The sequence below is a fragment of the Fukomys damarensis genome, unplaced genomic scaffold (assembly GCF_012274545.1).
Source record: "Fukomys damarensis isolate Sample0158 unplaced genomic scaffold, DMR_v1.0_HiC HiC_scaffold_16, whole genome shotgun sequence".
NCBI lineage: Eukaryota > Metazoa > Chordata > Mammalia > Rodentia > Bathyergidae > Fukomys > Fukomys damarensis.
The window spans coordinates 125,956,114-125,983,678 of NW_022900928.1; the positions used below are offsets into that span (position 1 = coordinate 125,956,114).

Here is a 27,565-nt window from a genome sequence, read left to right on the forward strand (position 1 = left end):
TATCAGCCAGTGAGCCTCATGAAGGTAGAAATCTTGTCTATTTGCTTCAGATTCTGCACCCAGAATGTAGGATGCAATAAGAGCTTCTCTATTTATAAGAAGAAAATAGACCTGAATATCACGAAAGTATCTCCGGGATGACATGGAAACACTACCTTCTGGACCTTCCCTGGGAGGGCCTGGTCACAGCAGCCCTGCCTCAGGCCCTGGGCTAAGGGGGACCAGGGAGATGTTCCTTGGTCCTTGAGACACGGGCATGGCCAACAGCAGAGTCACTCAGGGGCTCAGGAAATGGGCTACCAGTAGGGCTATTCATGGGGCTGGATCTGAACACCCACACAGCCTTGAGCTTACCTTTTATTCCTGGAGGACCTGGCATCCCTGGATGCCCAGGGAGTCCTTGAAGTCCAGGATCCCCCATTTCTCCTGGAAAGCCCTTCGGCCCAGGCCTCCCCTGATCACCTGTGGACAGCAGGGAACTTCTGCAGACACCCGATGGATGCATGAGCTAACAGCTGCTGAAAAAGCCATCTATGTTCTTAATACATGGGTAAACGGGAATATCATTTTACCATAGTTTCTTCTTCAATTTCTTAACTCTAAGGAGAAAAGTACACTTAAGTTCAGAAGGGAAAATATGGCCCCAAATGATTAAAATTGCCAATGATATGTTTTGTAGCCCTGGGATTTGAACCTAGGGCCTTGCTCACGCTAGGCAAGCACTCTAACACCAAGGTACATCTCCAGCTAAAGTTGCCAATGACGGTGTTAAATGGGGGATCATTAAAACATTAGCTTGTAAATGTGACATTTGCCTTGGGTCTAAAGCAAGAGGAGGGTAGGGCAATCTTAGCATCACACCACCTCTGTGCCAGGTGTTGTGTAGGCACTTTCCAGGCATGGCCGTGGTTCTGCTCAGTAATTAGTGTCACCCTGTGGGACAGGACTGGCTTTACAGTGAAGAAGAGGGAAACTTACGTGATCTGACCAAAGGCACAGATCTGGAAATGGAAGAGCCCTGTCTGAACCTAGGTCCAGGAGGAGACTGGCTCTTTGTGACACAGCCAGAAATCCATGAGCGCTCCCAAAGTTTTCAAGGTTGGTTTTAAGATACCTGGACTCCCTGATGGCCCCAAGGAGCCAGGCGGTCCTGGTGTTCCCTGTGGTCCTCTCAGCCCTTGAACTCCAGGTGAGCCTTGCTCTCCAGGGGCTCCCAAATGTCCTGAAGAAGCCAAAGTCAAAATCTGAGTAGTGCCATTTGGGACAGTAAATCTGTGAAACAGTCAACTGCAGCCTTTGTTATTCTTGACATCTTTGCCACTAAAAAGGAAGATAACATCAGAGCAAAACTGGAAATGATAAGTCCACAGTCTTGCCACTGTAACACAATTTTCCTGCATACACACATGTGCAAAATATACCCATGATTTTATATTTTGAACATTTAAATTAGTGCTGTAACGTAAGTAATTTTCTAAATGTCTTAGTTTTCCTAATTGTCATTTTCAAATGATAACTTACTGATTCAATTTTAATTAAATTACTTAATCTACTAGTATTGGTCATTCGAGTTATTTCTCTTTGGCATCATGAAAATTATATATACATTATACACACACACACACACACATACACACATACATATATGCAGTTTTTGCTTGTGTTTTTTGTTTTTGAGACAGGGTCTTGCTATGCAATTCAGACTGGCCTTGAGCTCACTATGTAGCCCAGGCTTGTCTCAAACCCATAGTGATCCTCCTGCCTCAGCCTCCTGAGTGTTGGGACCACAGGAGTGCACCACTATACCTGGCTGATCTTTATATATTTTTAATCAATATTTTTCATCTACTAACTTATTTTTTTAGAAAAAATTTTCTAGGAGTAAAAATTTTAAGTAAATAATGTGATATCTGGATTCTTTTAAAATACATTTTTGAATGCTGCAATATTTTAAAGTAAGTCGCAGCCATTATTGAATGCCATTCTTAAATACTTTAGGAGGTGAGCCTGAAAAATACAAACATTTTCTATGTAGTCAGGATAACATTGCAGCTAAGAAAAATTAACAATCCCTAATGCTATGTTATGCTTGTTCTACACTGAGTGGTCTCCCATTGTCCCCATGATGCTCTTCATAGTTGGTTTGTCCACACCAAGTTCATGCCAGAATGTCAGATCACATTGTGTGGCTACGTGTCTGAGATTTTTAAAAATTTGGAATAGTCCCTTTCTCATGACAGTAGCACTTTGAAGGGCCTAACAGTACCGCTCTTCTCTAGTGTCCTAGAGTAAAAAGTTTAGCATTTTGGTTTGTTTTTGTGGTGCTTGGGATTAAACCCCAGGCCCTTTGACCTGTGCTACATCTCCAGCCCTTTTTCAATTTTTAATTTTGAGACAGGATCTTGCTGAGTTGTTCAGTGGCCCACAATGGATTGGAACTCGAGATCCTCAGCCTCAGCCTCTCGGAGAGCCAGGGTTACACACCTGTGCCAGCAAGCCCTGCTCAACTTTCAGTTCTTGGCTTGGGCTGCCTGTGGATTGGAGTGAGTTGGTACCACTCACTCTCCCCTCACACCACCCTTGCACAACTCCATGCCCATGACTCCGAGTGTGTGCTCTGTGGACTTTTCATTTACTGACTTGTTTTCTTGCTAATTTCATAAGGATAAAATGTCTTTATAGGATAAAGCAATAGACTTTGCTGAAAATCAGTGGCTACATCTGCAAATAAAATACATGGCTCTGTGTTTACAACCCCATGGAGGGTGTAGTCATTATTTACCATGACCCATGGCACAAACCTATTCCTGACCTACTCCCCGATCAAATTTAACATCTATTAGCCTGACTTTGCTGTCTTATTTATCCCAGGAACCTTCTGGCAGTAAAAAGACAGCACCATCATTATCGGCTCCAAATGAAATCACAAGCATTCAAAGACTCGTCTCCCAAACCTCCCAAATGCGTGGCTCTGCTACAGCAGGATTCCTGAGATAGTCTGTGGTGTCTTTCCTCTCTGAATTGAAGAGGTCAAGAGGGGGAAGACTGACCCCACAGTCCTGGGATGAGTCACAAGTCTACACTTCCTCGTCAGCCTCATTCAAGGTCAGTGCAGCTTTTCCAAGTTCACGGAAAGAGCATATTTACATAAACTCTGCATTGCTGAATAGCACATAATTGAGAAGTTGTAAGCTGAACACATGGTACATAAGAAAGGAAACAATTTCAGTCTGTGATAAACTGCAGACCAGGCAATGAGGCCAAGGCAAGTGTTCTATAAATGTTAGCCTATGTGTGGAAAAAAATTATATTTATGGTTTTTAACTTAAAATACTAGTTGACATTAAAGGCCCTCAGTTTGGACTATGTAGAACTTGTAAATTTTGTATCTTCAAGGTTTACGATAAAAATACCACCAAGTGTGGGAAAAAAAATCTCCTGATGTTCTTCTGACTTCACCATGATGATGACTGCACTATACATTTGTGTACTAATTTTTAGTTTATCTCAAGGTACTGTATTTGTTCCTATCGATTCTTTCCTATGCACAGGGCCAGTTTGCAGACGAGACAAATCAAGCACAGAGAAGATGATCACCTTGCCCAAGACCACATGCACAGTAATGGTGCAGGTTGATTATCAGCCACTGCTTTCTCCTTTCCAAGGCTTCTCACTGTATTATGAACTCCCTTGATCCTGACCCCAAAACTATTTTCCTCACTAACTGCATATTTAAGTTCAGATTTCAGTTAAAATATTATATTCTCTAAATGCACATCCCCACGTAAGCAGATTTTTGCCATCATAGCAGCTTGCTTTTCTGCTAGACATCCATTTTAGCAGTTTCTTATCAAACAACCAAGAAAACAAAATTTCCCATAATAGTTCTGCTTATATATTCTTTCTGTTACGTGGAATTAAACCTAGCCAATGCCAGAGGAGACTCTAAGGTAATGTGCAAAATTATTAATAGGAAGTCTTTTAATTGACAAGGGATCTATGCAAATACAAAACTGGTTTTTAGTATGACCACTGTCAGCTGAATGCTCTTGGTCATAAGCGACTCCATCAGACTTCTGTGGATGGACATCTGTTCTACCCACGCACCTTTGTACACTTGCCCAATTATTGACTTTAGATCAATTCCTGGGAGTAGAATTTCTAAGTCAGAGGGCGTGCATATTTTAAGTACTGACGAATGGTCCTCCAGGGACCAGAGAGAGATTTGCAAATTTTTATTTGCACTATTTTCTGGAAGGTAAACACAAGTACGAAATAGTAGGACGAAACATCCTAAGACACCTTTCCCCTACACGGGAGCCTGCTTAACATGTTGGCTTGAACTGGAGTGACTTCCCTTTCCCTGTGAAGTATGGAACCAAGCAAAGCATCACCGGTCCCTTCTGCTGGGGGCAGCCTGTGAGACTTGCAGTGGCCTCAACCAGGGGGAAGGGGGCAAGAACTCGCTGGCACATCAGAATTCCTTCCAAGGGAACCCATGCCAACTGTTAGTGAAACACGAAGTATCACTGTTTTGAATGGCTGGGATTTTGCATTGGTGAAGTTTCATGTTGGGTCTGATTCAATTTTTAGTAAATTAGAGTAGATGCAGTGATGGCAGGGTGGGCTTCACTTGCATCCTCAGGTGCTGTATTCTCAGTGAGACAGAAAGGGGTGCATGGAAAACCTGCAGCTACTCTAAATAACAGGGCTGAAAAATCTCTCACTTTTGCAAAACTGGAAAATTGCAAGCAATTGTACCTGCTTGCAATATTCACTTTTGATTGTCAAAATATGGGGATGCTCAGAGGAGTACTTCTGTCAGTGCCACTGGTCATGTGAGCCACAGTAGGGAAGTTGAGAACCCTTGGAGCAGGATCCTCTTGTTCTTTGGGAACAAGAAGGCCAGGGCATCTCTGCACATAGTCCTTTTGATGTGTATTTTAGTAGGGAAAGGGGAAAGAAAATACTGATGCAATCACTGCCAGCTAGAAGCACACAAGTAATTGTTTTATTTCTTTGAAGTAAGCTACTTTTTTTGTTGTTGTTTAATAAGCAAAACATAGCTGTACCTTGAATCCCAGGGCTACCAGGCTCTCCCTTCGGACCAGGTAAACCAAACTGACTGGCAGGGTCACCTTTGTCTCCTATAAATGAAAAAATACATGCAACATTATTCATAGAAGTTTAATTTGGCCTTATCTAGTGACATAATTTTTTTTGGCTATTTGTCTTTAGAAGCTATCTTCAGCTGTTCCAGCAAATTATTAAAAAAATACTTTTTTCCTAAACAAAAAATGAAAATATAGATGCAAGATATTATTTAAACATCACACACACACTCACACACTCCATAATTTCATAGCTCATAACAATCATAAGAAATTATAGATATTGATGTTTGAGTTTCTAAGTCCCTAAAGTTATTTTTTCAAATTTAGTTTTTTTGTTGTTGTAGTTTTAATTTAGTTTTCTTTTAAAGGAAGTACTTAGCATAGAGTGACTCTGAAACAGGTAGAAATTGTGACTGTTTCAGCTCCTGCAGCCCATTTCAAGCTCTTATAAGAAAGGTCGACAGTATCCTTATGAAAAATATCACAAAGCCATATGTTTTTGAAGATTTAACAAGAGACACGCATTCAAAGGCTGCGGCAGATACCTGAAGTCCCACAGAGCTTTTCAACAATGCTATATGTGTTCATAGCTCCGAAGATGGTAGCCAGTGGTAAGTGAAGGACTCAAAGTGGACAGGGAGGGAAGGGCAAGACAATGGATGGGGCTATAATGGAATCCAGGAAGTTAGTGCATTTTATAACCTGCCACTGACACTCATTTCTTAAGGAAGTCAGCACTCCACTTGAATCTACTCTTATTTGTGCATCACTGTTTGAGGGGTGGAAATCTGTCCACCCTATGTCAGGCAGTCTTTCTTCCAGAAGTTGGAATTTAAAAAATAATTTGAGATCCTTGACTATTGGTACCAAAACCATAAGGATTATCATGACTTGCTCCTATGTCAAACACGTTGGAATGTGATTCAGGCACACCCAGAAAAAAATACTAAGTGGAGATTATTGATACAGCCAGTTGGTAGACAGGTAAGTAAAAAATGGTGTAGAAAAGTAAGAAAACACAAGTTACCTAAGGCTTAGGTTCCCTTGGCCTTACACCCTGGCAGGGCTTGGTCTCCTGTCTGTAGACTCTCTGGGATCTCTTTTAATCCAAGTACCTTGAGTGAATTTAAACCCCTTGCAAAGATGGCCCAATACAAGTATGATGGAAAGGACAGCAGGTGTCTTTGAAGAGTGAAAGAGGCAAAGGAACTGTCAGGAACTCATAAGGCAGACAAGGAGTGAGTTTTAATGCTGAAGCTCTAAAATATCAAAATCAAATAGGAAAAAACTCCCTCTTTATAAATCACTTCTGAAAAAGTGATCTAGACTATTCCCGCTGAATAGATAAGCATATCCATTTCTTAAGATTGTTTTTTTTAAATGGAAACTGTCATTATTTATAGTGTCTCTCAAAAACCATGTACCACTAGTGGCAAGAGGATTTTAGGTGGTTTATTAACTTATATTTTAAAGTTATTTATTTTAACTTGTGTGAAAATAATGTTCGTGCGTCAGATTTGTGTATTCACAGATAGTGACTTTGAAGTTAAGGTTTAAAAGTTGAATAATTTTAAGATATTCGGTTTTTACCTATTTGGTTTGTCTAGTTAAAGGGTTAACAAAAGCACTCTTTTTATTTTTTACCTTGAGTTAACTTTCTATTTTAGTTTGACAAAGGTAGAATGTCAGTTGTGTTTACAAGACAACATTGTTTCTGGCACAAGGTCAAACGAGGGCCTGTGGAGCCAAATCCAGCCTGCAGCTTATTTTGTAAATAAAGCTTTATTGAGACATAGGCATTCCCCTGTGTTTACACACTGTCTATGGCTGTTTTCATGCCACAGCAGCACAGTGGAATAGTGGTAACTGAGACCATATGTCCCACAAAGGTGAAATTTTTATGATCTAGTTCTTGTGGGGGACTGTTGTCCCTTAGCTGAAGATAAAAATAATTCAATTATAAATTACGGCTGGCTTGGGAATTTCTAAGTAGACTCATAACATCAATTGGAAGCTCATGGCTTTGGCCTATTTGTCTAGTAACTGACACCTGATGACTGAATTTACAAAGTCCTCAAAAGAGAGACAGGCTCAAGCAAGACATGGCGCTTGTAAGGCAAGGCGAACACTGCCTACAGATGTGGATCCAGACCCCTTGCAACTGAGTTGTCACTAGCAGGGCTGTGATCACTACTAGCATGGCAGCTGGGATTCCCACTAGGAGGGAGATCTTATCGGGCTGCAGGTGTGCTGCTCTCTACCTAGCACCTTTGGATCTGACAAAGGAGAGCCCTTTGTGCCTCAAGTCTTGTGTAGCAGAATCTAACAAGAGCCTCTTGAGTGTTAATCACGCAAAAGATGCTCCCTCAAGATGTTACAAACACTCAGGAGTATGAGTTTGATGGATTTCCGCTGTTTTTTGTAAACCATACCTTTAAGTCCCTTTGTTCCACCAGTTCCGGAAAATCCAGGGGGGCCTGGAGAACCTGGCTCACCCTGACAATTTAATGAAACAAAAGCAAGACCTTAATTGTGTTTCTAGTACAGATGACACATACATGACCTGATCCAATTATAATTTTCTGCAACCAATTTGGATTTTTTTAATAGTATTTGTTTTTAACCAATGAATAGTTAAAGAAAAAAAACAACTAGACACGCAAGGCAGGTACTCGACCGCACATGTGTAGTTTGTTTGCTTTTGAGAAAGGTCTCACCGTGCAGCCCAGGCTGGCCACAGAACCACTGTCTTCCTGCCCCAACTGGCTAGTGCAGGGATTACAGGCATGTGCCACAACATCCAGCTTACATGTGTCTAGTTTTTTAAAATTGATAAAATTCTTGAAGAATTATAGACATTAATATTAACAGTAGCATTTCATTCTGAAAATATAGTGTCCAAACAGTAGTTGTACTACAGAAATTCAATTTTAAGTTTTAAATGAAGAGTTAATGTTCAATAAAATATTATTAAAAGTCATGTTATACTATAAACCTGGGGGGCGGTGAGGCTGGGTCTCACTATGTATTTCATGCTAGCCTGAAGCTCACTACATAGCCTAAGCTAGCCTTAACCTCATGGATGCCTCAGCTTCCTGGCTGCTGGGCACAGAGGTATATTCCACCATGCCTGGCAGTTTTTCTGAAAGATGGATAGTGAACTCCATTTCCAGAAGTAGGGAGCAGGCTACTATATTTATTATACTGTGTGGCTTCTCAAGGGTATGCTATTTGTGATTATGAAGAGCAACTGTATTTAAAGCAAAGCCTACAATATCTTCAATCAGACAGGAGGTTGAGAAACCAGAGTTTGGGTGGGATTTCAGGGTAACCTTTTATTCTAGTAAACCAGCAGTCATGTAATGAGTCTGTGGAGTGCTTCAAACTGGGCTGGATCATGTGAGTTATGTGTCTTGCTTGTGTATGTTAGAGCACTGGTTATATCCTGGCCCTCCAGAAGGGCATCTTCCCTGTGCTACCCCTTATCTTCCAAGAGCCAGGGAAGGGCTCTGATCCACGCTGGCAAATGATGACTCTTTGCAGGAAGATTTTATTAGCAGTAGCCCCTTCCTTACCTGGTCACCCGGGAATCCTGGAAAACCCATGATGCCTCTTAGCCCTGGTGAACCTGGAGGGCCAGGGGGTCCCGGAAGCCCACGCTGCCCATTTCTGCCAGGCTCCCCTCTCTGAAATCCAGGTGGTCCATATCTCCCTGGCTCGCCTCTTCTCCCTTGTATCCCGGGAATTCCTTTGTCACCTGATGAGGGCAGAAGTATTATAAACCACTTGGCTGGAACCTTGGGCTAGGCATTAGTGACAGTGAAGGTCTTAACGCTTTTAAAAGATAGAGCCAAAGGAATTGGGAATCCTGGTTCCTGCCCCAAGCCACATCTTGAAAGTCTCTGGTTCCAGGGACCTCACTGTGAAAGCAGCTCCCCAGGAACAGACTAGCACAGGAAGGAGGATGCACATGGGGGCATTCGCTCCAGCATGCTCATTTTCCAATGAGAAAAAACTTACCCAGAAGTTAAAACATTCTCTATAACAACTAGTCAAAGAAAAAAGCAAGACAAGAAGCCAGCCACATGCACATCAAGCCTGAATTTGGGAAAGAATTTAAATGCAGTTGCCAAAATACTAGCTATCTGATTTTTCTGAGGGCCAGCAGCATGGCAGGGGGGTGCCTGTTAGAAAGACAGGATCCCTGGGAAGCCCATATCCCCAGGATTCAGAATCTGCATTTTCACAAAATCCCAGATAATTCATATGCACACTAAAGTTTGATGGACACTGGCTAAAGTCACAGTCAATGTGCTTTTCATTTGAATAGTAGCCACCCAACGCAGAGATATTTTAAACCTGGAACCAGTATTTAATGTATATCTCAGGTTGATTCTAGTTTAGAATACCCAGAGCTCTAAAAACATATGAACTTCAGCTAAATTTTAGCATGAAAAGGCAAAAAAGAAGTGTACCCCATGGCTCCTCATTACTGTGTAATCATATCTAAAAAATGAATTCTGCTGATCTGTACGTTGATGGAATAGTTGCTTAATATACTTGCTTGCTCCAATGACCTGTAAAGAGTTCAGTGTATGTGTTAAGGTTAAAAAGCTTACGCATTTACCTCTCTCTCCTGTGAACCCCCCATCTCCAGGAGGCCCAGGTTCCCCAGTGTCTCCTCTTTTGGAAATGATGGCCATTTCTCCTTCATCTCCAGGAAGTCCTCTGGCTCCTGTAGACATTAATTATGCGAGAGAAAAAGGCACACCCCACACACAGGACATCTCTCCCCACACTTCACCCCCTTTACAATGGCCCGAAGGAAGGGCTTGGTCTTTCACATTCTTGTCTCCTCTCTCCCAGTGTAGCATTAGTGTTCCATGAATGTCTGCTGAATTCAAATAGCTCTCAGAGGGTTCGGCAAGTTAAGGCAGGGTTTGAAAAGTTCTGATCCATAAATCTGCCAGTCCTGCAAAATTTGAGTTTCCCATCTTATATTTTTAACTCCCCACTTTCCCATTCCTCCCCACATACTGGTATTGTCCTTAGATTATAAGAACAGACGTTTATCTCAGTGCAGTTCTCCACATAGAGATTTGCCAGCATAGGAAACCAATATGATAATTCTGCCTAATTAGCAAACACTGTCCAGTTGCAGCAGTGGGATGGGCGGGGCTGGAGTTCCAGTGTGGTGAAACCTAATTATTAATGACTCGAGAATTTTGAGTCTCTAGTTGTTACCAATTGGTAGTTAAATCAGCCATTGGGGTGTAGCTCAGTGGTTCTGCCACCTGCCTCCCAAGTGCAAGGTCCCTAATTCAATCACCAGTACCAAGAAAAAACAAACAAACAAACAAAAAAAACCACAGCCATGACAAGAGTTTTTATGTTGGAATGGGAGTTACTTACACTGTCACAATGGCCAACACTACAAATCAGGGCATTTAAAAAACACTTCAGAGAACCAGTTTATGACCACATCACTGGAATTAATCCATTTAAAAAATTTTTAGTGGGATAATTATACAATGGCAGAATAACCCAGCAAACATCACTTATCTAAGTCAGCAAAGTGACTCTGATGCCTTGATTCTGTATAAATAATTTACAAACTAAGAAAACACAAAATAATAAGAGAATCAAGCAACTAAGCAGAATAGGTCATTTGCATTAAATATGAGGGAATTTGCTCAAAGAGCTTTCCAGGCAAAACCTTGCTTCTAAAAATTATCAAACATTCCTCTCAACACTGGAAATACAGTGTTTACTCACCTCAGCCTTAAGGGTAATAGGTAAAAGCTAACATTTAACAAGGATGCACACAGGACTGGTGGTCCTGAAACTTGATTTTTTTTGTAATAGCGAAAACTTCTTTAAATGAAGCTTGACAGCAACTCAGTTCATAACCCACATGAATGAGGTCTCATTCTAGTTCAGAAATCCTCCAACTTCAGCCCCTATACCTCTTCCCCCAAGCCGCTGGCTTCTGTAGAATATGAGAGCTACCAGTGCTTTCTACACTGCTGCATGGTTGGGTGGGAGCCAGGGGACTCAAAACATGCAACACAAAACAACACTTGGTGAAAATTATACATATTTGTGAAACTAATATGAACGTCAGCATTTATAAACACGATTTTACTTTAAAATTTAACCCAGCCATCCCTCTGTTGGGTATCTTTCCAAGAGAACTAAAAGAATCATATCACAGAGAAGTATGTGCACCCATGTTTATAGCGGCACAGTTTGTAATAGCTAAATCTTGGAAACAACCTATTTGCCCATCCGTTGGAAACTGGATAAAGAAGTTGTGGTTTTTCTATAAAATGGAATATTACTCAGCCATAAAGAGCGAGAGAATAGATTCATTCATAGGAAAATGGATACATATTGAAGATATACTCCTAAGTGAAATAAATAAGTCCCACATATGTAAATACCAAATAGTTTCCCTGGTGTGAATATTCTGCAACAATGCATAAGATTCTAATAAGATTACTGACATTTAGAAATGGGAGGAAAGGAGCTAAAGGTGTAGGGAAGGTGTGATACGTAGGGGAAGAACAAAAAGGGAAAAGAAAAAAATGTGAGAGAATGAAAAGATGAAAATAAAGTGTTTGTAGATGGGGAGGGGAGGAGGGGGTGAAGGGAGGGCAGAGGTAAGGGGAAAAAAATGAGAATCAAGACTTGCCATGTAAAGGTACATGATCCCAACAATGAATGTAACTGTACTGTATCCCTAAATGTACCAATAAACTCAATAAAAAAAAATCATTTTTGTGCTATGTTGTAAATGCACCTACCTTTGGCACCTTGGGCTCCTGGGTCCCCTGGAAAGCCAGGCCAGCCCTTCTGTCCGATTTCTCCCTTTCTGCCCGGTTGGCCTGCTGTGCCTGGATTTCCTCTCTCTCCTGGAAAGCCTGGGAGACCAGGCAGCCCCCGGGGTCCTGATGAAAGCAGAGCATGAGCTTTCGGGAAACATTTTTTTTCTTTTTTGTATGGGAAATTGAATGCGAATGTGGGACCTTGTGCTTGCCAGGCGGGCTGTGGTGCCACTGAGCTAAATCCCTAGGGAAACCATTTTAAAGGTTGGTGGGAGCCTTATACCTGTGTTCTTTGTAGTCCACTGAGAAATGCAAACTCTCACCTCACTCTGGGTTTGCACAGACAGGAAACAGATTGTCAAGCACGCCATCCCAACAGCTGTGCTCTCTCTTTTCTACCCTACATGCAGGCCCGATGTTTCTGGGTCCTGATCCCATATGGGTTAGAGGACTAAGGGATGCGGTGAGGGTGGCGGGCTAGCAGAGTGAAATGCTTTAGCCTTGGCCTCAGGACTTCACCGTCCCGCCCAGCCTTCATTAGTTCAAGGTCTGTGGAACCTGTGGCTGCAACTTGACATACAACAATCCATTCTGCCACAGAAAGTAACAACACAGGACAGAAAAACGGAGACCATGCAGCGAAGGACAAAGGCAAGCTAATAGAACAGTAAATGCTATTACTATCATCGTGCATAGGAAGCTTCACCTGACAGTGGATTTTAAACTTATGACATAAGAAGAAATACAGGAAAAATGCTACTTACCCTTTGGACCTGGATGACCAGGAAGCCCATCTTCTCCAAAGTGGCCTGGGATTCCTGGAGGTCCTCGGGGTCCATTTGCCCCAAGCAGTCCTGGGGGTCCAGGGAAGCCCTTCATTCCAGTGGGTCCAGGAGACCCCACATCTCCTTGCTGTCCTTTCCTACCTGGGGCACCTGGGACAAACAAATGACAATGAGGAATGAAGACTGAAAACTGGCTTCCCACCTAGATGAGAAAAAGATACAGAAGCTCAAATTATGTATCTAGGGCCCATTAAACACAAGCAAAACAATATTTATTGGCTAAAATAACAGTAACAACTTTACTGTCTAGGAATATATTTTTCTGGATGCTATAAAAGGAAGGGCAGATCATTTGAATAAATATCTCCCAGTAGAGATGCATGTAGATTATGAAGACATTTTAAATGGAAAGTAGGAGTAAAGAACAAAACAATTTTAGTATAAACAGGAGAAAACTTTCTGGGCACCTAAAGAAGCTCTCTCCGCCCAAGGAAAGCTCAGTCAGGCTCTTAACTATGAGGAGAAGAGAGTGAAACTCAGAGCAGCAGTGGCTGGCGTTATTGGTGCTAAAAATGAGGCTGCAGTGACAAATTTTGATTTGATTTCACATTGGAAGTGGACATATTCTTGCATTTGGATAAAAGCAATAATAGACTTAAAGAACAAATTAACAATCTCCACAATGAAAGGAAGATCATATTGGAAACAGCCCTGGCTCAGGTCTGAATATAACTCCTGGGAGTTTTGTGCATTGACATGTAACCACCGGTGTGACAGCATGAGGAAGAGAATTTAGGAGCTCCCTGGGTAGTGAGTGGAGAGCTTCATGAATGACGTTTGTGACCTTATTATGAAGAGGGGTGAGGAACTGTTCACTGCTCTGCCGTAGGAGGACACGGAGGGGCCATCTGTGAAGCATGGGTCCTCACAGACACAGAGCCTCTGGTGCCTTGGTCTTGGATTTTTCCAGCCTCTGAACTGAAAGCAACAGATCTGTTGTTTGTAAGTGACCAGGTCTGAGGCATATTGTCACAGTAGCCCTGATGGAATGAAACAGCGCCTTAGTACCACTCTTTCATGTCTGGCTGGCGGCGGCAAGAACGCAACCCCATGACTTTGTTTTTCTTTCCCTGGGCTGTTTCTCAAGCTTGCGTTTGCAGGAAGCAACCTTGACAGATGATACAGTGCCACAGCCGGCACAACATGAGATCTGAAGCAGGGGAGAGAGGTGGGTAATGAAGAAGAAAAAGAAAAAACCACGACTAGTCTTGAAGTTTGGGACCAGACGGAACCATAGCTTGTCGGGAGCTAATGACCGCCTGGATCGCCACGCTCTTCATTTATAGTGGAACGCAAACAGGAAGGTGGGGCAAAGCCCAGGCACAAGGTAGCTGATTGGTTCGTGATTGGGGCATGCGCAGGAAGGAAACAGGGAAAGACAATGTAAATGTCTCCTGGGGCCTCTGCCAGCCGGGATCTACAATATTAGAACAGACTGTCTGTCCGACTCTTTAATCCGTGGCGGAGAAAGGAAGTAGGGAGGAGGCGAGGCACCATCTTCAGGCTCAGTCTGCGGCAATATAGTGCCTCCTCCAATACAAAGAACAGGTTTCCTTGCAGGCTATTCTATAGCACCTATTCCTGGATTCAGCACCCTTCTCATATACTGCAACCCACGACTGTACAGCAGGTAGCTGGCCCCCCTTGGCATTGGGCCCCTGGGACTTGGGTGGCGTAGGCTAATGTCATAGCCAACATGGAACACACAAGTAACAAGCTCTTTGTCTCAGTGTTGAGACTCGGGCTTCTGCCACAGGAGGTAAGTGTATTTGTTTGTAAGTAGCATAAACCTTAGACCCCTCGGGTTCCTGACATCCACTGACACTTACCTGGGCTACCTGGAGCCCCCGGGGGTCCTGGTTGGCCTGGAATCCCTGTAGCGCCTCTTTGGCAGGAATGGCCTGGTAGACCTGGGATGCCTGGAAACCCAGCACTTCCTGCCCTGCCTTTGGGACCTGGGTGACCTGGCATCCCAGGGATGCCAGCTGCCCCTGTAAAGACACAGCACATCTGAGACAGTCATGGCTTAAAACCATGGAGATGGCCTGTAACAAACTGCTCATGCCTTAGTAAAGGAAGGAAACATTTTGATCCTGAGCCCGGGCTTAAATGAACTAAATTTCCGAATGAACAGATTTTCTTATCAAAGATACAGTGATCTCCAGAGGAACAGAAAACCCATGCATTGCTAAGTGAGTTGCTTAGTAAAGATATGTGGATGACAAAGAAGTTACTGATGCAAATAAGAAACCACACAATTCTTCCTGCTTCCAGTTAGTCTGTACCTTTGTGACACCAAATTGCTGTAACACAAACCCAATTTACGCTGTATGGGTTTGCATTTTGTAAGAGATTTTAATCACCTGTACTCTCAAATTTCTATCTATTGGAAACCCAGTGTCATCAGCTTCAGGAAGAAAGATAAATCCACCATAATTTCACACCCTCACCTAAAAAAAAATCTATTTTATTTTTGTTTTCATTGAATTTTGGTTCACTAGTTTACATCTTAAAAATAGCAATCACAACTCACCTTTCTTGGGTTGTTTCACAATGCATATCACTTCACAAATGTTTCCTATTTGTTGTCATCTTTACAAATATGGTTTTCATTACTAATAACCCAGTGCTATTCTTTTGTATATGTGCTGTCAAAGTGAGCACCAGTGCTATTCTTTTGTGTACATATGCTCCTTAATTCTAGTGTTTCCGATGTCCTCCAGCTCCATCCTCAAGGACATCAAAATCCACAGTACTCAAGTCCCTTGCATAAAATGAAGGGGTATTTGCATGTGGACCTGCACCAGTCCTTTTGTATAAATCATGGCTATATTGCTTATAATACCTAACACAATGTAAATGCTATGTTAATAATTGACAGTGTATTGCTTAGGGAGTAATGGCAAGAAAGATATCTGTAAATGTTCATTACAGAGGCAGTGTTTTTCCTGACTATTTTTGATTCATGGTTGGTTGAATCTGAGGACACAGAATCCACGAATACAGAGAGCCGATGTGCTGAGGGGTCCAGCGGATGCCTAATAAATAGTGGCCCATCCGCCTTTAGGAAAGAGACAGAACAGCATCTGGTCTGTGGGCCACGCTTGGATCATCATCTCCCAGAGGACTCACTGAAGTTCAGACAGCCACAAACTATTCAGATGTAATGGATCGGAATTCCTAAGACTGGAGCCCTGAAGATGGTAGCTTTAATGACAGCCCAGATCATTTTTTATGTATATTAAAATCTGAAAACTTCCACTGTGTGTTCCAAATCAGTGCTCAAGCCATCTTCCTATCTTGAGTTTCACTGCCCTACCTGTTGCCTCAAGTGGTGTAAAAGTGTTCCCACCCGGTCCACAGACAGCTTGCCTTCCAGGACTCACCTGTACCCAGCTCAGAGAGCTTCCCCTGCACCCCAGCCCACACTGTTCTGTCCTCTGGGTTGCCTGTTCTCATACAGTCTGTCCTGTACCTTCAGCCTGGCTTCGGCAGTGGACTGGTTACACAGTCTCTCTTCTTGGTGTTTGGGCAGCTAAAGTATTGTCCTGAGTTCAAAGCAGGCAGGTGTTCAGTGTTGTCATATTGAATCAAGCTGGCACTGCCACACTGAAAACCACCAATAAAAGGCAAAGGCAACACTGGGGGATGCTATTTGAAATGTAGTCAGTGCTTTTGTATCAGTGAAGGTGCTTGGGCGAAGTATAGAGACATTTTAGCTGTCTAAAACATGACAGTTTAATCATTCTGTAAGGACCTATTCCAAGTCCAAGCTGGCTTTCTGGACTACAGAGATAGCAGACCTCTCATACCTTCAGGCCCAGGGCATCCAGGATCACCTTTGGATCCTTTTATCCCTGGCACTCCCGGAAGACCCCTATTTCCAGGGGCTCCTGGCTGAGCAAATGCAGGTTCTCCTGGCATTCCTTTCTGACCATCCACTCCATGTGGCCCAGGGGGACCTGGGGGTCCAACAGGAGAGGACCCGTTTTCACCTCCAAAACCAGGATCTCCCACGTCACCACGAAAACCTATTTAAAAACAACAATAATTTAGTATAAGTGTAGAGCCAATGCCTAAAAGGCTGCTACTTTGATAAACACACCTTTCTAAAACATACAGGAGTGTGTACATAATATCTGTGATGCTTAATGATGTTTTTGCCAGCTTTAGTAGAAAGACAGACTGTAATTTTGTGTTTCCTATAACTCAGTGATGTTTTCCTAATTGCTTTCATTCTCTGGAAAATATTTCACTTGAACTGAGCAATTACAACCATACAATAAACTGATAGCCTATTACTCATGCTCCAAGATGGAAGGAGCCTTGACACAAGATTATCATCTAGGAGTCACCACAACACAGCTAAGGGTCTCCTATATCTGGAGAAGCCATTTCCCCATTCTCTTCAGCTTGGTGTTGGCAGCCAGCAGGTTACACAAATTCTGCTCTTGGTGTCCTCAGAGCTGACATATTAATACCTTGAGCACAAAGTATGGAGATGCCATATTGAAGTGTCGCCATATTGAATTGAGCTGGCAGAGCCACAGTGAGATACCTTGTATTTAAAAACTAAAACTAAAATGTGAAGGCAACACGGGAGGACTGGGTTATAGGAAATGTAATCAGTGCTTATATATGTGCGTAGGCACTGACCCCTGGGCCATTTTCCTAAAGTCACCCATTTTCAGAAAATTTTTAAATTTCTGGTAGACATTCCTTAATCAGGAAAACACTTCATTTACCAGGTGGGCCTGGTATCCCTGGTATTCCTGGTTGGCCTGGTTGGCCTTTGGGTCCATCCAAACACCTCAGCCCAGGAGCACCCGGGGGACCTGGAGATCCCTTCCGACCTAAACAATAGCAAAACACAGATTCAGGAAAACACAAGTCAATTGGGAACACAGTGAGGTCATTAAAATGTCTATGTGAGGTCTCTTTTGAGCATTCCTATTTTATGAGAGCAAAGGTGTTGGCTACCCTGGTTTAAAAAAGCATTTTATGAGCCAGGTACTCTGTTTTGTTAAGATACTTTCTCCCGACTATAACCTAAAGGATTTTCCTGAAAGCCTTTGGCATGTACACCACCATTCAAATGAATTTCCTGTCATCTTCCCACACTGGGTCTCCAACACAAATCTGCAGGCCTACTCTGTCCAAGTAGGAGCACAGGTAGTAGCCAGCATCTATGCTGGTAAGAAAGCTAAATCTGTTTCATCTCACCACATTTGTCCTCCTATGCAGTATGAGCAAAAATGCCCGCAGAAGGCATTGAGATTTTTATCTTAAACATTTTGTTTCCTACTAGGACTTAACTAAAATAATTTCTTAACTAAAATAATATGGACTTCAAATAAGGTATAACTGCCAACTTAGGAGTATGAATGTTGACTTCTTTTGAAGCCCAAATTACTGAAAGTAATCAGATGTTTTTCATCCATCCATGATTAAGGTCCTGCTAAAAGTGGAAATGAATGTTCAGTTCATCGACCACTAGTTGTTTTGTTTGGTTTTGGGGGTTTTGGTTTTTTGAGTCAGGGTCTCACTATGTAGTTCAGGCTGGCCTTGAACTCACTATGTAGCCCAGGATCACTTTGAACTTGTAGCAATCCTCCTGCCTCAGCATCCTGAGTGCTGGGTTCACAGGCCTGTGCTGTCACACCTGGTAACCACTAGTTCTTCTCTTCACTGGTGTAGAATTCTGTTTCCACGCTCCTACCTTTCCCTTGTGCTGGATGGAGTACACTTCCCTGCCCTTTGACCTGTGGCTTGGTCATGTGACTTGGCAGTCCAAGGTCTGAAGTCAGTGTCTGAGGCTGGGCCTGTCCTCTTGCATTTCAGCAATCCTATGAGAGGGGCACCCCCTAACCCCACAATAGGATGTATGTTGCAGACCTAGACTAAAACTGTGGCTAGGAGTCAAGCCAACAGACACCGTTTTAGATCAGCTGAAGTTGGTCCTCTTCCAATGTGGAGTGAAAAGAAATTTATAATCCATATAAGAAAATGAGCACTTTCTACTCTTAGGTCATGGAAGAGAAAGATGATGCAGCTTTAAAACTCTCAAAAGCCAGGCAGTTAGCTAATATGTGACAACATCAAGGTACATTTCATTGCATAAAGGTTTGAAAAGCCGATATGGACTATGCTTAAACCAGCCAAAGAGGCATCCAACTGTCATCATTACATGCTGCTTCCCCCAGTCCCCTAGCACCTTAAAACTTTGTAATTTTTGAGATGCCCTTACTAATTGTCAGAATTTGCTATTGGCTTATCTTTTGTTATGTTTATATCTAGATGGCCCCCCGAAGCCTCATGGGATGTAGGTGGGACCTTTGGAAGGTGATTGGATTTTACCGGGGGCCTGGTTGGAAAAGGCAGGTCACTGTGGGCGTGACCAGGACGGTTATGTATCCCTTCTGGGCTCCTCCCTTGACTCTACTTCCTTTCTGCCTTGCAGTAAGTGGTTATCCTCTGCCGTGCCATCTTGCCTTGGAGCCGGCAAACCATGCAAGGACTGAAACTACTGAAACATGAGCCAAAATAAACCTCTTTTCCTTTACATTGTGGGTGTCGAGTATTGGGTCTCAGCGACAGAAAGTGGCTAAGTCATCTGTCTGGACGGTTCTTTTCTCTGAGAAGTGTATATGAGACAGCAACTTGTTAGTGATGATACCTGGAGGGCCATCAAAGCCTGGAGGGCCTGGCCTCCCGGGATAGGTTACATTACAAGGAATCGTGTCACCTGGAATGCAAAAAAGAGTGGCATTTTATCAGTAACTGCACACGAGTGATAGGAATTGTGAGTCTTAATGACAACTCATTCAAAACATTTTTCCACATAGTATATCTAGAATCCAAAGGAACCCAAGACTCCCAAGTACCATTAGATCACTTAAATCGCTTTTATGCAAAATGTCTAACTCTGCAAACAGTTACAAATGTAATGGAGAAAAGAAAATTATTGATTCTAAGAAGTATTAATTACAGTAGCCTAGAAAAAAATAATGTATTTATAGGCCCATATATACCTTACACCATGGAATCAGAATCTTTGCTAGATCATGAGAGAGCAACCAAAGTCCAAAACTGAGTTCAGAAGATTTGGCCCCTGGCTTGCAAAATGGGAAATTGTACAAATGAAGAGCTCGGAACAACAGCCACCATTTATTGAGGACCTGCCGTGGGTCACGTGCTTCAAACATACTATCTGTTGTTTTTCTAACAACTGTGCAGTGAAGCTCTTCTCATCCACATTTTAACTGAGTTGCCACATCCTATCAAAATGTAAAGCTTCATCTTTATAATAGAAGTAATCTCATAACGTATTCGTTTATAACCTCTCAAATAAAAAAATGCATGAAATGAATGTAAAAATGATGTTACATGTTTCTGAGCTCTTACAAACATAGCTGCCAACGTATGGTGTCAAAGCAAGAACTAAAAATGTTATCTTATTTCAAAACCTTAGAATTAACAATAAAGGCCAAGGTAAATGTATCTATTACAAGAGAAAACTTCAGTAAAGCCCTCTTTGTCTTCTTTAAGGCTTTCAGCTCTAACCCTGAAAGCTATTTTATTTTTTTTGAAATTCACATAACTGTCAAGTATATTTAAAATATCTTTCTTTTCTCTCTCCAGAACATTTACAACTAGATTTTCATGGACCATATTTTAAAAAATAAAACACTAGTGTTTCTTTTATTAAAATATACTGTCTCAAAGGATTATAAAAACAGATACTCTGAATATATATGTAATTTTAATATAGTCAGATTATATGAGTTGATACTGAGAAATGAATGAAAAGCAATTTTGCCATGCCAAACAAATAATGGAACAAAGATAACTTAGGCTTTCCAGACTGGTTTTAAATATTGATTGTGCTATAAAGCTCATGTATTTTTGACAACCTGCAAGGTTTGGAAAGCTGTTTGATGGAATTTTGGTGAACTCCTATGCCATAGAAGTAATAATGTTGTCTGGGAGATGCTCACTTTATTCATGATTGCACTTGACATTCTGCCACAAAAACATTAAAAATTACCTTTTGGCCCCTTCAAGCCATCAGGGCCCCTCTCGCCTGGGCGGCCTGGGATGCCTGGTTGACCTCTTTTTCCCGGTGGACCAGGAAATCCTAGTCCTGGAGGCCCCACCGGTCCTGCTTTTCCAGGGGGACCTGGTGGTCCCGGAAACCCCTTCTCACCTGGGGCTGCATCTTCATGATCCCCCTGGGAATGTTTATGCCATGAGTCAGTTACCAACCTTTGAACTAGAAGCAGTCATTGTAGGCTACAGAAACACATGGGAAAAGTCCATAATTCCAGGAGACAGTTACTCTGTAGCAAGTGTAACTTAAAATGTTAGATTCTTCTAATATTTTACATACATATTTTGCATATTTACATACACATATATGGTACAAGTGTGTGAGGTATGCCTTAAATACAGAAAGTACAGTGTGGGTTATAGAATGAAAAAATTTATGTAGAACTCACCTCTAATATCATGCAATATAGAAATAAGTGAGCCAAAGGAGGTGGTGAGCTTACAAAGCATGTACATTCTCAAGTATTTGAAATCATTGTCCTGCATTCTTCTAGGAAGGCACATTGGTGACGGCATCACCCTCCACACGTGTGGGTAAAGGGCTAACAAATGCATTCCCCTTCTGCATGAGAGTCTGACCTTAGGCTGTTTGGCTCTCTGTTCTTCCAGAAATATGATAAAAATGGGATCAACACTACATCCCTGAGAGACATATCTTACAGTAAGATGGTAACATTTTCATGTGATTTGGAAGAACGATAAAGATCTCGGGAGCCTTTGTTGGTGTTTCCTTGAGTAGGGGGCCCTGTAATGGGTAGGTTTCCAAGCTGTGTTGTGCAGATAACAGATTGGGGGCTCTGCAGTCAGGGTTACTCCCCCATCCACCATTTGTGATCCCGATCCTGCACCACAGCTGGACACCCACCTGCAGGGCTTCTTAGGGGAGGAACACCTCACACTGCCTGTGGCAAGGCCAGAGTCCTATCTTCTAGCCCTTCCAAGTGGCCTGGTCCCCAGTGTGTGCTCTGTGATAATCTTGTGGGTCTGGATTATTTCCATGCATCCAGAGGGAGCCCAGGGGTGTTTTAGAAAAGTGAGTGCTGAAAAAATCCCTTTCCCAATGTGGTCTGAAAACACATTTCCACATTTAGGTGAGTACATTAGGACAAATACCACTCAGTGTCCAAATAGTTTAAGAGGAAGAATGAATTGTTACCAAGCATACAGCACAAGGCAAAAGGCCAGAAAGATACACATAAATATTATTGAACCCATTTTTAAAGATCTTTCTTTTATCTGTGTGCATCTAGTCTGAAAGGGTCTACTTTACAAGTAGCCCTTCCTTATTCTAAAACCTCTGTAGTTGCCCAACACATGTAGGCAGTACAGTCTGATGGGGTCAGTACACAATCTGGAATAAGACAGACTGGAGTTTCCATTTCAACTTGATAGATGGGTGACCTTGAGTAACATACACTCAGCTTCTATCTTGTTACTCTAAAACTGGGAAGATAATTGCCCTTCAGTAGACAAGTGAAACCTCTAGCCCAGGTTCTGTGATACTATACTGAAAACTACACTGAATTACATTGCGGTAAATTGAGAAGGGGAAAATAGATGCTTTGGTGAACATCTAAGAAAGTAAAATTCTACAGCAGGAGAATTATCCATACCGGGGGTCCCAGATCCCCTTTTTCTCCAGTATGTCCATCCTGACCATCTTGTCCAGGCTGCCCTGGAAATCCAGGAGGCCCGTCAGGTCCTCTTTCTCCTCTGTACCCTAGGAACAGAGGTCAAAAGATATTCAAGCTTTTATCAGCAGGGGGTTAAAGAGAAAGGAAGATGAAAGACAAAGGCAATGACTTTGACTGTGTGTAGGTTGTAGAGTTTCCTCTGAATGTATTGGTTGCCCAGAGTCACATAAACCATGCCAAAGCCAGTGGAGAAAATGACCATCACCAAACCACTTGACTCTCTTTAGTTGGGAAAATCTCTTCCCATTCGCCCAAGGAAGTAGCATATGGAAGTGCCAGATACAGAATACCACCGTGCCTGCGTGATGTCAAACACTGCATTTATCCCTGGCCTCAACGACTAAAGGAATGGCCATGATCAGGATCTTTCCCTAAGTGAAATCAGTCCTTTCTGAAATGACTTTTCTAACTGGAGCAGACAAAGCAGAGCTTTCTTCTTCTATGGTCATAAGAATATTGTGGTGTCTGGAGGCGAATATCCCACACCCTGGAAAAAGCCAGCCTGGTGGGGGAAAATGCAGCTGGACAATAAAAGCTGAATGCTGCAGAGAGCCTCCTGACTGCGTGGGAGGCCCTGGATCCAGTGCTCCAGTGCAAACCCCATATCTGGCCTTTCACAATAAATTACTGTCTCTCTCGAACTCCCTCAAGCTAGGTGTCTGTCATTTTCAATTAAAATATTCTTCATTCGTATAAAATATTACAATACAGTGAGGGAACAATAGAAAGTCAAAGGAAATTTTCTTTCAAAACCCAAGTTAACTGCAATAAAGATGTGAATATGAGCGTTTATGTTTTCAAGCAAGGGACAGGAGATTAAGGGGCTGACATTCGTCATATAAGGGCAGGGAGTTTTTTAAGCAATCCTGAATGATATAGAATTGATCTGCGGTCACAGGGGAAATTAATGGCAGAGGATGGTTCATGTATCATTCACAAAACAGCAAGAAGCTAAGTGACTGACCGTGCTCACCTTTAACTCTCACTACCACCATGTCACCCTTTGCTCCTCTGTTGCCAGGAGGTCCTTGAACACCAGTGTTTCCCTTGGTGAAAAATAAGAGCAACAGATGAATGGTGATGGCTCAAAGTTGGTCATTTTTGGGTATAGTTAACCTCCCTTTCTTTTGTCCAAAACCTCTTGTTGACATTCTTCCCCTTCCCCACCTTCCATTTGTGGTTCTGACTCACAAAACTGAGGCTACTGAGCTGCAAGCGAAAGGTGGTGAAATCTAAATAAGGTCTGTACCTGAATTAATAGTTAGCAATGTGCCATAGTCATGTAAGACATCACTGAGGGAGGCTGGGGAAGGGATACAAGAGAGCTCTCTATGTGACTGTGCAACCTCTTGGGAGTCTTCAATTGTCTCAAATAAAAACACAGAATTATTTTTCAAATTGTCTTAGGCTTTGAACTGAGAACAAAGATGAGAGTGAGTTAACCAGTACAGAAGGTAGAGGTTTAAAGCTAAGTGTGTGACGAAAGGGAGCCAGAAAATGTGATGTTCAGGGAAGATGGTGAGCAAGAGAAGGGAAACTTAGTGAGAACTTGTCTCAAAAATAAAATTTAAAAGGCTGAGTAAAATAAGAAAAGCATCAGCCCGAAAGGCCTGAATTTCACACCTAGTTCTGAAAGAAAATGAAATTGCAAAGGACCAAGAATTACTCTGAGTACTAAGGACACAGCAGCTGACAAAACCATCTTGCCTTGGTGGTGCTTAGACACCAGGGATGCGAATGCATAACCTGCGCAATGACTGCTGTGTATGCTAAGTGACTGGTTATCAGCAACTTTGGGACCAAAGCTACTTTTCACAATTCTATGACAGAAGATCGCCAAACATTTGTGCTAATACAACAAGAGGTCAAGAGGAGTGAAAAGTTCTATTTTCCAGGCATACATACCCCTGCTGCCTCATGTGCAGTTTAGATTGGGGACTTGGTTATGGCTTATATCTAGTTGTCCCCCCAAAGCCTCATGTGCTCAGAGATGGGGCCCTTGGGAGGTGCCTGGGGTCATGGGCATGCGACACTGGCTGGGTCCATGGATGGGAATGATGCCGGGCGGTAAAGGCTGGTAGAAGAGGTGGCCACTGTGATACGTATGTGCCTCCAACACCTTTGGGTGTTTGCTGCTTCCCACGGCCAGGCCCTGAGTGAGCCTCCTCTGCCAGGCCCCTCTACCATGCCGCCCTGCCTCAGAGCCAGCCAACTATGGATGGAAACCTCTACACACTGTGAGCCAAAATACAGCTTTCCTCCTTTACCTTGGGAGCTTCAGGTATGTTGTCCCAGCAACCAGGGAGTAACTAAGCCAGACTTCAATGGCAGATATCTACAGGGGCGGGGTCCCTGCAGGGGAAGCAGGTAGGGGTGCGTCATGGGAACTGGGACCCCTAGGAGTCCCCTGAGTTACAGGAATGTTAACACCTGGATGAAGACACCAGTGGCAGTGGTGGGAATGTGTTAACTGTGTGTTCTGCTCGTGATGTCCAATTTCTCAAGGAAATCCATGAATCTCATGGAGGAATCCAAAAACGAACACCCTAAGAACACAACGAAACCCTCCAGTGGGTTAGACGTAGCCCATGATGCTTTGTGACATTTGGCTGGCTTTCAGATTCCCTCGTTCTCTAGTGTGCCCTTACCACTCGCAAAACGTAGGGCTGAACTTAACAAACCTGAAAGACAGTATTGTATCCGTTTTATCAGTGAGGACCACAGAGCTCACAAATGTCGAGGGGAAATCAGAACCTGGGTCTGCCTGCTCCTATGCTCAGCCCGACAGCCAAATCTATTGACTTTGTCTTCAAAATACATCTAGTATTTGAATACCTCCCACTCCACCTAACAGCACCCCTGCAATCTGTCTGCTCGCCTGTATCACTGGGGTTACTCAGCTGCCACCTAGCAAATCCTCAGCTTCTTCTCTTGTGTATGGTCTGCTCTCCACAGAGCAACCAGAATGAGTGGTCCATGTAAGTGACTGTCAGACAGAATACATCCCTCTTCTTACAGTTCTCCCCTGCTTTTCCTAGTAAAAGCTCAGATTTGAATCCCTTGCAAAGCCCTACATTCTGCAACCCTTCCTAGCCTCCTGCCATGTCTCTGACGTCATCTCCTCTGCCACATTGGATGTGATGACCTCTGTCTTTTGCCTGTCATATGGTCTGTGTCCTCTTCGTCCCTCCAGGAGGGTAGAGACTGTGTTTTGGTCCCTGCTGCATCTTCAGCGCGTAGAACAGTGCCTGCTACACAATAGGCAGTCAGTACATAGCAACTGGATGAATAATTAGATGAAGGAATATAGGGTTTTTTAGTAATGATTTTTTTTGTCATGAATATGTATTGCCTCAAATTACAGATTATATCTCCTATAAATTAGAAAAGGATGCCTTGAATTCTCTCTGTCTCTTACTAGAAAGATGAGGACTAGGAGGAGCTACTCACTGGTTGCCCTGGTGGTCCTTCAGCACCAGGAGGGCCTGGGTCGCCTTTTTCTCCAAGCCAGCCTGGCGGCCCTGCATCTCCCTTATGGCCCTGCCTCCCAGGTAGCCCCGGAGTGCCAGGGAGGCCCACAGGGCCAGGTGGGCAGGCACAGAGTCCTTCATTTCCTAGAGGGGAAAAGGCAACTTTGTCAGCTTTGTCACATTTCCTGAGAAATAACCCCCGATGAGGACTCCTCTGTACAAAGAGGGCACAAAAACTGTCTGACAGGCACGATTCTTATCATGGACAACTGATAACATGGTCTGGGAGGCCTGGGTGGTAGCACAGGGCATTGCCCCGGGGAAGTTTTCTTATTTTTAAAACTTACAAATAATTTGGCTTCTGTGTTTGGCTTCAACTAAAGAAAAAAAATTGGTTAGGATGTTAACCCTCAATAATCAAGGAAATGAGGTAATATATGAAGGGATATTATGGATTGTCTTGCATATTACAATGGCTAATTCACCACAACATATTTTCTAATTGTCAGGACTTTAAAAAAAGTCTTTAGGAAAGTCAAACTCCTTGGTTGTACTGTGCTGTTGAATCACCTGTCTTAGTCACTCAGAAATTTCCAAAGAATTTAAAATGGAGAACCTAGAGCCGTAAGCATTCAATGAATGAGTCTGAGAAATACGGGACTCACAGAGAAAAAAGGAAACAAAATATCTATACTGTCCTGTATGTGCCACTCTCAAAAAAATCAAAAAGACCTTGTGTGCAAAGTCATCGTTCAGGGCAAATTTCAATGGCCTTTATATTCGAAGGTACCAGGATGTGACTTCTTGGTGACTTTAATCATATCAGAGCATACAATGAAGCAGAGAACTCATAGGGAGTAACTAAGGGGGATAACCCATTCGAATGGATGCCACATAGCACATCTCACACACACCCGCCCCCCACCAGCCTCCATATGCAGTTGTCTTCTAGAAATTCCATCTCTGATGTACACTTGCCTTTATCTCCTTTTGAGCCTCTTCCTCCTGGGGAGCCCATTTTGCCCTTTATTCCATGTGGTCCAAGGAGCCCAGCACTGCAATGTACCACTGTATAGCGGATAATGGGTGGGCAGAGAGAATCACAGGAGCTTTGTTAAAGTCTCCTATAGAGCCAGAGTCTCTTGCATTCACATCTTCCTTCCTACATCGCCCCTCTCAGCCTCATGCTTTGTTCCATTCTTTCCCCAGGACACACACACTCACTCTCTCTCTCTCTTATTCTCATGTACACATACACAACATGCACTTGTCATGGCATACTTAAACCACCATAACCACTGATAAAGCTGTCTTTAATCCTAGCCCCAAATTAGTGCAAAACAAGGTAACCTGCAACAAACACAAAGTAGCAAAACAAAATCAACAAAAAATAGTCATGCTATGAGAAATATTTTCCCCTGTCAATTATCAATTATTAGGTAATGAGTAAAACATATAACATGGCTTGCAAATTATGAACACATCTGGTTAAAGATGACAGACACA

The 27,565-nt window shown here is 42.8% G+C and overlaps 2 protein-coding genes across 13 annotated transcripts in view; one reads left to right on the forward strand and one right to left on the reverse strand.

Moving 5' to 3' along the window:
* The window catches only part of Rhbdd1 (rhomboid domain containing 1), a 169,504-nt gene extending 165,680 nt beyond the window's left edge, over window positions 1–3,824 (forward strand). For 10 of the 12 annotated variants that reach the window (XR_004517543.1, XR_004517544.1, XR_004517548.1 and 7 more), the window contains 2 exons: window positions 2,872–3,105; window positions 3,552–3,824. The gene's annotated coding sequence lies outside the window, so the exon portion shown is untranslated. Of the gene's footprint in view, window positions 1–2,871; window positions 3,125–3,551 lie in introns of those variants that run through there. The other 2 variants (XR_777843.3, XM_010611763.3) reach the window with 2 other exon arrangements.
* The window catches only part of Col4a4 (collagen type IV alpha 4 chain), a 99,052-nt gene that overhangs the window by 26,209 nt on the left and 45,278 nt on the right, over window positions 1–27,565 (reverse strand). Inside the window, exons 20-36 of the mRNA XM_010611767.2 lie at window positions 27,038–27,127; window positions 26,040–26,203; window positions 23,563–23,635; window positions 22,509–22,615; window positions 20,834–21,017; window positions 19,463–19,531; window positions 17,532–17,639; window positions 16,599–16,817; window positions 14,616–14,777; window positions 12,706–12,876; window positions 11,921–12,064; window positions 9,742–9,849; window positions 8,690–8,871; window positions 7,547–7,610; window positions 5,073–5,147; window positions 1,115–1,222; window positions 355–462 (exon numbers count right to left, since the gene is read on the reverse strand). Coding sequence (XP_010610069.1) covers window positions 355–462; window positions 1,115–1,222; window positions 5,073–5,147; window positions 7,547–7,610; window positions 8,690–8,871; window positions 9,742–9,849; window positions 11,921–12,064; window positions 12,706–12,876; window positions 14,616–14,777; window positions 16,599–16,817; window positions 17,532–17,639; window positions 19,463–19,531; window positions 20,834–21,017; window positions 22,509–22,615; window positions 23,563–23,635; window positions 26,040–26,203; window positions 27,038–27,127 — 2,136 coding nt within the window. The remainder of the gene's footprint in view (window positions 1–354; window positions 463–1,114; window positions 1,223–5,072; window positions 5,148–7,546; window positions 7,611–8,689; window positions 8,872–9,741; window positions 9,850–11,920; window positions 12,065–12,705; window positions 12,877–14,615; window positions 14,778–16,598; window positions 16,818–17,531; window positions 17,640–19,462; window positions 19,532–20,833; window positions 21,018–22,508; window positions 22,616–23,562; window positions 23,636–26,039; window positions 26,204–27,037; window positions 27,128–27,565) is intronic.